This window comes from Notolepis coatsorum (genome assembly GCF_963971535.1).
Source record: "Notolepis coatsorum genome assembly, chromosome: 5".
Classification (NCBI taxonomy): Eukaryota; Metazoa; Chordata; class Actinopteri; order Aulopiformes; family Paralepididae; genus Notolepis; species Notolepis coatsorum.
In genome coordinates this window covers 48,875,900-48,884,578 of record NC_140169.1, presented here as the reverse complement: position 1 = coordinate 48,884,578, position 8,679 = coordinate 48,875,900, and the positions used below count along the sequence as shown (strand labels likewise).

General features: G+C 52.9%; 1 protein-coding gene across 1 annotated transcript in view; it reads right to left on the bottom strand.

The window, feature by feature from the left end:
- Window positions 1–8,679, bottom strand: part of LOC311228170 (uncharacterized protein) — a gene marked incomplete at its 5' end in the record, with an annotated part of 101,719 nt that overhangs the window by 29,696 nt on the left and 63,344 nt on the right. Inside the window, one exon of the mRNA XM_084314081.1 lies at window positions 6,278–6,448. Within this exon, the coding sequence (XP_084170207.1) occupies window positions 6,278–6,448 (171 nt within the window). The remainder of the gene's footprint in view (window positions 1–6,277; window positions 6,449–8,679) is intronic.

The following is an 8,679-nucleotide window of genomic DNA, read 5'->3' as shown; positions in this document are numbered from 1 at the left end:
GGAGGGAGGGAGGGAGGGGAGGGGAGGGGAGGGAGGGAGGGAGGGAGGGAGGGAGGGAGGGAGGGAGGGAGGGAGGGAGGGAGGGAGGGAGGGAGGGAGGGAGGGAGGGAGGGAGGGAGGTTTGGGAGGGAGGGAGGGAGGGGAGGAGGGAGGGAGGGAGGGAGGGAGGGAGGGAGGGAGGGAGGGAGGGAGGGAGGGAGGGAGGGAGGGAGGGAGGGAGGGTTGGAGGGAGGGAGGGAGGGAGGGAGGAGGGGAGGGAGGGAGGGAGAGAGGGAGGGAGGGAGGGAGGGAGGGAGGGAGGGAGGGAGGGAGGGAGGGAGGGAGGGAGGGAGGGAGGGAGGGAGGGAGGGAGGAGGGGAGGGAGGGAGGGAGGGAGGGAGGGAGGGAGGGAGGGAGGGAGGGAGGAAGGAAGGAAGGAAGGAAGGAAGGAAGGAAGGAAGGAAGGAAGGAAGGAAGGAAGGAAGGAAGGAAGGAAGGAAGGAAGGAAGGAAGGAAGGAAGGAAGGAAGGAAGGAAGGAAGGAAGGAAGGAAGGATAGAAGCAAATAAGGAAGGAAGGAAGGATAGAAGCAAATAAGGACAGGTAGAGAAAAAAAAGAAGTGTTAGCAAAAATATGGAACGAGTTGTATAGTCTGTGAGATAAATTACAAATGAAGCAGATATTTTTGTTCTTGCTGTAGTGTCACCAGCTGAGGTGGTTCTTGCTGTAGTGTCACCAGCTGAGGTGGTTCTTGCTGTAGTGTCACCAGCTGAGGTGGTTCTTGCTGTAGTGTCACCAGCTGAGGTGGTTCTTGCTGTAGTGTCACCAGCTGAGGTGGTTCTTGCTGTAGTGTCACCAGCTGAGGTGGTTCTTGCTGTAGTGTCACCAGCTGAGGTGGTTCTTGCTGTAGTGTCACCAGCTGAGGTGGTTCTTGCTGTAGTGTCACCAGCTGAGGTGGTTCTTGCTGTAGTGTCACTAGGCTGAGGTGGTTGGTGTTGTCTCACCTTCAGAGTCTGGTTGTATCTCTGCAGGTCCCTGGGTGTCTCACCTTCAGAGTCTGGTTGTATCTCTGCATGTCCCTGGGTGTCTCACCTTCAGAGTCTGGTTGTATCTCTGCAGGTCCCTGGTTGGTGTCTCACCTTCAGAGTCTGGTTGTATCTCTGCAGCTCCCTGGGTGTCTCACCTTCAGAGTCTGGTTGTATCTCTGCAGCTCCCTGGGTGTCTCACCTTCAGAGTCTGGTTGTATCTCTGCAGGTCCCTGGGTGGTGTCTCACCTTCAGGGTCTGGTTGTGTCTCTGCAGCTCCCTGGGTGGTGTCTCACCTTCAGAGTCTGGTTGTATCTCTGCAGGTCCCTGGGTGGTGTCTCACCTTCAGAGTCTGGTTGTATCTCTGCAGCTCCCTGGGTGTCTCACCTTCAGAGTCTGGTTGTATCTCTGCAGCTCCCTGGTTGGTGTCTCACCTTCAGAGTCTGGTTGTGTCTCTGCAGCTCCCTGGTTGGTGTCTCACCTTCAGAGTCTGGTTGTGTCTCTGCAGCTCCCTGGGTGTCTCACCTTCAGAGTCTGGTTGTATCTCTGCAGGTCCCTGGTTGGTGTCTCACCTTCAGAGTCTGGTTGTATCTCTGCATGTCCCTGGGTGTCTCACCTTCAGAGTCTGGTTGTATCTCTGCAGGTCCCTGGTTGGTGTCTCACCTTCAGAGTCTGGTTGTATCTCTGCAGCTCCCTGGGTGTCTCACCTTCAGAGTCTGGTTGTATCTCTGCAGCTCCCTGGGTGTCTCACCTTCAGGGTCTGGTTGTGTCTCTGCAGCTCCCTGGGTGTCTCACCTTCAGAGTCTGGTTGTATCTCTGCAGGTCCCTGGGTGGTGTCTCACCTTCAGAGTCTGGTTGTATCTCTGCAGCTCCCTGGTTGGTGTCTCACCTTCAGAGTCTGGTTGTGTCTCTGCAGCTCCCTGGTTGGTGTCTCACCTTCAGAGTCTGGTTGTATCTCTGCAGGTCCCTGGTTGGTGTCTCACCTTCAGAGTCTGGTTGTATCTCTGCAGCTCCCTGGGTGTCTCACCTTCAGAGTCTGGTTGTATCTCTGCAGCTCCCTGGGTGTCTCACCTTCAGAGTCTGGTTGTATCTCTGCAGGTCCCTGGGTGGTGTCTCACCTTCAGGGTCTGGTTGTGTCTCTGCAGCTCCCTGGGTGTCTCACCTTCAGAGTCTGGTTGTATCTCTGCAGGTCCCTGGGTGGTGTCTCACCTTCAGAGTCTGGTTGTATCTCTGCAGCTCCCTGGTTGGTGTCTCACCTTCAGAGTCTGGTTGTGTCTCTGCAGCTCCCTGGTTGGTGTCTCACCTTCAGAGTCTGGTTGTATCTCTGCAGGTCCCTGGGTGTCTCACCTTCAGAGTCTGGTTGTATCTCTGCAGGTCCCTGGTTGGTGTCTCACCTTCAGAGTCTGGTTGTATCTCTGCAGCTCCCTGGGTGTCTCACCTTCAGAGTCTGGTTGTATCTCTGCAGCTCCCTGGGTGTCTCACCTTCAGAGTCTGGTTGTATCTCTGCAGCTCCCTGGGTGTCTCACCTTCAGAGTCTGGTTGTATCTCTGCAGATCCCTGGTTGGTGTCTCACCTTCAGAGTCTGGTTGTATCTCTGCAGCTCCCTGGGTGTCTCACCTTCAGGGTCTGGTTGTATCTCTGCAGCTCCCTGGGTGTCTCACCTTCAGGGTCTGGTTGTGTCTCTGCAGCTCCCTGGGTGTCTCACCTTCAGGGTCTGGTTGTGTCTCTGCAGCTCCCTGGGTGTCTCACCTTCAGAGTCTGGTTGTATCTCTGCAGCTCCCTGGGTGTCTCACCTTCAGAGTCTGGTTGTATCTCTGCAGCTCCCTGGGTGTCTCACCTTCAGAGTCTGGTTGTATCTCTGCAGCTCCCTGGGTGTCTCACCTTCAGGGTCTGGTTGTATCTCTGCAGCTCCCTGGTTGGTGTCTCACCTTCAGAGTCTGGTTGTATCTCTGCAGCTCCCTGGTTGGTGTCTCACCTTCAGAGTCTGGTTGTATCTCTGCAGCTCCCTGGGTGTCTCACCTTCAGAGTCTGGTTGTATCTCTGCAGGTCCCTGGTTGGTGCCTCACCTTCAGAGTCTGGTTGTGTCTCTGCAGCTCCCTGGTTGGTGTCTCACCTTCAGAGTCTGGTTGTATCTCTGCAGCTCCCTGGGTGTCTCACCTTCAGAGTCTGGTTGTATCTCTGCAGCTCCCTGGGTGTCTCACCTTCAGAGTCTGGTTGTGTCTCTGCAGCTCCCTGGGTGTCTCACCTTCAGAGTCTGGTTGTATCTCTGCAGCTCCCTGGTTGGTGTCTCACCTTCAGGGTCTGGTTGTATCTCTGCAGCTCCCTGGGTGTCTCACCTTCAGAGTCTGGTTGTGTCTCTGCAGGTCCCTGGGTGTCTCACCTTCAGAGTCTGGTTGTATCTCTGCAGGTCCCTGGTTGGTGTCTCACCTTCAGAGTCTGGTTGTATCTCTGCAGCTCCCTGGGTGTCTCACCTTCAGAGTCTGGTTGTATCTCTGCAGGTCCCTGGTTGGTGTCTCACCTTCAGAGTCTGGTTGTGTCTCTGCAGCTCCCTGGTTGGTGTCTCACCTTCAGAGTCTGGTTGTATCTCTGCAGCTCCCTGGGTGTCTCACATTCAGAGTCTGGTTGTGTCTCTGCAGGTCCCTGGTTGGTGTCTCACCTTCAGAGTCTGGTTGTATCTCTGCAGCTCCCTGGGTGTCTCACCTTCAGGGTCTGGTTGTGTCTCTGCAGCTCCCTGGTTGGTGTCTCACCTTCAGAGTCTGGTTGTATCTCTGCAGCTCCCTGGGTGTCTCACCTTCAGGGTCTGGTTGTGTCTCTGCAGGTCCCTGGGTGTCTCACCTTCAGAGTCTGGTTGTATCTCTGCAGCTCCCTGGGTGTCTCACCTTCAGAGTCTGGTTGTGTCTCTGCAGGTCCCTGGGTGTCTCACCTTCAGAGTCTGGTTGTATCTCTGCAGGTCCCTGGTTGGTGTCTCACCTTCAGAGTCTGGTTGTATCTCTGCAGCTCCCTGGGTGTCTCACCTTCAGAGTCTGGTTGTGTCTCTGCAGGTCCCTGGGTGTCTCACCTTCAGAGTCTGGTTGTATCTCTGCAGCTCCCTGGGTGTCTCACCTTCAGGGTCTGGTTGTATCTCTGCAGGTCCCTGGGTGTCTCACCTTCAGAGTCTGGTTGTGTCTCTGCAGCTCCCTGGTTGGTGTCTCACCTTCAGAGTCTGGTTGTATCTCTGCAGGTCCCTGGGTGTCTCACCTTCAGAGTCTGGTTGTATCTCTGCAGGTCCCTGGTTGGTGTCTCACCTTCAGAGTCTGGTTGTGTCTCTGCAGCTCCCTGGTTGGTGTCTCACCTTCAGAGTCTGGTTGTGTCTCTGCAGCTCCCTGAGTGTCTCACCTTCAGAGTCTGGTTGTGTCTCTGCAGCTCCCTGGTTGGTGTCTCACCTTCATGGTCTGGTTGTATCTCTGCAGCTCCCTGGGTGTCTCACCTTCAGGGTCTGGTTGTATCTCTGCAGCTACCTGGTTGGTGTCTCACCTTCAGAGTCTGGTTGTATCTCTGCAGCTCCCTGGGTGTCTCACCTTCAGGGTCTGGTTGTATCTCTGCAGGTCCCTGGGTGTCTCACCTTCAGAGTCTGGTTGTGTCTCTGCAGCTCCCTGGGTGTCTCACCTTCAGAGTCTGGTTGTGTCTCTGCAGCTCCCTGGTTGGTGTCTCACCTTCAGAGTCTGGTTGTATCTCTGCAGCTCCCTGGGTGTCTCACCTTCAGAGTCTGGTTGTATCTCTGCAGATCCCTGGGTGTCTCACCTTCAGAGTCTGGTTGTATCTCTGCAGGTCCCTGGTTGGTGTCTCACCTTCAGAGGCTGGTTGTATCTCTGCAGGTCCCAGGGTGTCTCACCTTCAGAGTCTGGTTGTGTCTCTGCAGGTCCCTGGGTGTCTCACCTTCAGGGTCTGGTTGTGTCTCTGCAGGTCCCTGGTTGGTGTCTCACCTTCAGAGTCTGGTTGTATCTCTGCAGCTCCCTGGGTGTCTCACCTTCAGAGTCTGGTTGTATCTCTGCAGATCCCTGGGTGTCTCACCTTCAGAGTCTGGTTGTATCTCTGCAGGTCCCTGGTTGGTGTCTCACCTTCAGAGTCTGGTTGTATCTCTGCAGGTCCCTGGGTGTCTCACCTTCAGGGTCTGGTTGTGTCTCTGCAGCTCCCTGGTTGGTGTCTCACCTTCAGAGTCTGGTTGTGTCTCTGCAGCTCCCTGGGTGTCTCACCTTCAGGGTCTGGTTGTGTCTCTGCAGCTCTCTGGGTGTCTCACCTTCAGGGTCTGGTTGTATCTCTGCAGCTCCCTGGGTGTCTCACCTTCAGGGTCTGGTTGTATCTCTGCAGGTCCCTGGTTGGTGTCTCACCTTCAGAGTCTGGTTGTATCTCTCCAGATCCCTGGGTGTCTCACCTTCAGAGTCTGGTTGTATCTCTGCAGCTCCCTGGGTGGTGTCTCACCTTCAGAGTCTGGTTGTATCTCTGCAGGTCCCTGGGTGTCTCACCTTCAGGGTCTGGTTGTGTCTCTGCAGCTCCCTGGTTGGTGTCTCACCTTCAGAGTCTTGTTGTATCTCTCCAGATCCCTGGGTGTCTCACCTTCAGAGTCTGGTTGTATCTCTGCAGCTCCCTGGGTGGTGTCTCACCTTCAGAGTCTGGTTGTATCTCTGCAGGTCCCTGGGTGTCTCACCTTCAGGGTCTGGTTGTGTCTCTGCAGCTCCCTGGTTGGTGTCTCACCTTCAGAGTCTGGTTGTGTCTCTGCAGCTCCCTGGGTGTCTCACCTTCAGGGTCTGGTTGTGTCTCTGCAGCTCTCTGGGTATCTCACCTTCAGGGTCTGGTTGTATCTCTGCAGCTCCCTGGTTGGTGTCTCACCTTCAGAGTCTGGTTGTGTCTCTGCAGCTCCCTGGTGTTGTCTCACCTTCAGGGTCTGGTTGTGTCTCTGCAGGTCCCTGGTTGGTGTCTCACCTTCAGAGTCTGGTTGTATCTCTGCAGCTCCCTGGGTGTCTCACCTTCAGAGTCTGGTTGTGTCTCTGCAGCTCCCTGGTTGGTGTCTCACCTTCAGGGTCTGGTTGTGTCTCTGCAGGTCCCTGGGTGTCTCACCTTCAGGGTCTGGTTGTGTCTCTGCAGCTCCCTGGGTGTCTCACCTTCAGGGTCTGGTTGTGTCTCTGCAGGTCTCTGGGTGTCTCACCTTCAGAGTCTGGTTGTGTCTCTGCAGGTCCCTGGTTGGTGTCTCACCTTCAGGGTCTGGTTGTATCTCTGCAGCTCCCTGGGTGTCTCACCTTCAGGGTCTGGTTGTGTCTCTGCAGGTCGCGGCACAGGCTCTCCAGTTCTCCGCGGGCCAGGCTGCCTCGGCTCTGCTCCGCCTGGTGCTGCTCCCGCTCCCTGGAGACGCCCGTCTGCCTCTGCTGCAGCAGCTTCAGCGCTCTCTGGTCGCCACGCCGCTCCTCCGCCTGCAACACAGGAGGCACAGTCTGTTCTGAACCCGGATCTTTACTGTACATTTACATTTAGTCATTTAGTCATTTAGTCATTTTAGTTAACGCTTTTATCCAAAGCGACTTACAAGTTCTGTACGACAAGCCATCAGGAAGAGCACAACTCTATCAGCTGAGTAACAATGTTCATCAAAGTGTTGCGTGTTACAGTGTAGGTTAGTTTATTAGGACAAGTGCATGACAGTAAGGTTAATTAGGGTTAGATTTAATTTAATAAATTTTTTCAGATAATGGTTGAAGAAGGGGGCGCAGTGGGCAAGGCTCTCGCCACCAATGCACGAGATGCTGGGTTCGAGCCCAGCTCTCGGTGTTGCTACCAGCTTGGCTGGTCGTTCATACTAATACAATTGGCAGCGTTAGGGGTGGGAAGCTGGTGGGTGGGGATCGGACGTTGTGGACAGCGACTCCTACAGGTCGGTTGGTGCGCCTGCGCAGTAGAATCAGGAAGTATCGGGGGCAGCGTGAGCCTCCCACGTGTTACTCCTCGCCGCTAAGAGATCGCGCTGTTCAGGTGAAAAGATGCGACGGCTGCCTCCTCGTGTACCGGAGGGGACACGTGATGCAAGGCTTGGTCCTCACTGCAGCCGACCAGTGGGAGGCATAGTCTAGCAACGTTCGAGACAGGGGAGGGTAGAATTGGACAATACGAAATTGGGGAAGGGAGAAAAATAGAAAATGGGAGAAAAAGTAGATAAAAAAAACAAAAAAAACAACAACAAAAAAAATAATGGTTGAAGAAGTGCGTCTTTAGTCGATGGTGAGAGATTGGACGGGTTTCGGCTCCTAACTGAGGTGGGCAGTTCATTCCACCATTGTGGGGCAAGGACTGAGAAAAGGCAGGTTCTCCTTGATGACCCTCCCGGACTATGTTTAATGGGTTAAAAGTTTATACTTTTTACTTTCTATGCAGAATCATGTACTAATCCAAAGCTTGAATCATTAATGTGCTGCAAGTCTAATCTTGGTACAATTAAAAAATAAATAATGTCAAACTTAAAGTTGTACTTTAGTAAACGTATTAAAAGTGTACTAAAGCTAGCCTAGCTTAGCACAAATTAATAGAAGCGGACATTAGGAGGTCGGGGGTCAGGGACTACAGCCCCCTCAGCATCGACGGGGCACCAGTTGAGAGAGTGAACAGTTTTAAGTACCTCGGAGCCCACATATCCGAGGACTTGACATGGACCACACACATTGACAGTGTTATCAAGAAGGCACGACAACGCCTCTACTTCCTTAGGCGCTTAAGGAAGTTCAACGTGAGTCAGAAGATCCTCAAGAACTTCTACTCATGCACAATAGAGAGCATCATGACTGGCAATATCACCTCCTGGTTTGGGAATAGCACTGCACAAGACCGCAGCAGACTACAGAGAGTGGCCCGTTCAGTCGAACACACAATTGGAGGGGGGCTTCCCACTCTCCAAGGCATTTACAACAAGCGGTGCATGGGCAAGGCTAAGAGAATAATCAAAGACTCCAGCCACCCAAACAACTGCCTCTTTGAACTGCTGCGGTCAGGCAAGCGATACCGGAGTCTCATGGCAAATACAGAAAGACTCAGAAGAAGCTTCTATCCCCAGGCCATCAGGATGCTCAATGAACAATGACAGGCCATCAACACACCCACAGCACACACACACTCACTTTAAATAAACAACACACTGTAGCACCCACTTTACCACACTTTACACTTTATATTTATATTATTGGTAAGAGAATTGCACATCTCTTCCTTATTCCTTATTGCACCTCACCACCACAAGGTGGCACCACAAGCTAAGCTATACCTCACCATTTTTGTACCAGATGTACATACTGTATATAGAGGTATACTGAACAATTGTTGTTTACACTTGTGTTTACTTGACTTCTTGACTTTCTATTTTTTACTTATTATACTTATTTATACGATCTTGTTATTATCTAGCACACTCTCAGGAGCGAAACAGAAAGAAACATTTCATGCAAAGTGTTCTGTATTTCTGTATGACAAATAATAAAGAAACTTGAAACTTGGACTGCTAGCCTAGCTGTTGGCCAAAAACAAAAACATTTAATAAACGTTAGCTAGGCTAGTGGTCCCTATCCGCTTACATTCATTTCTGCTAAACTAGGCTAGATTACACATGTGTGTGTGTTTTTTGTGTGTATGTGTGTATGTATGTATGTATGTATGTGTGTGT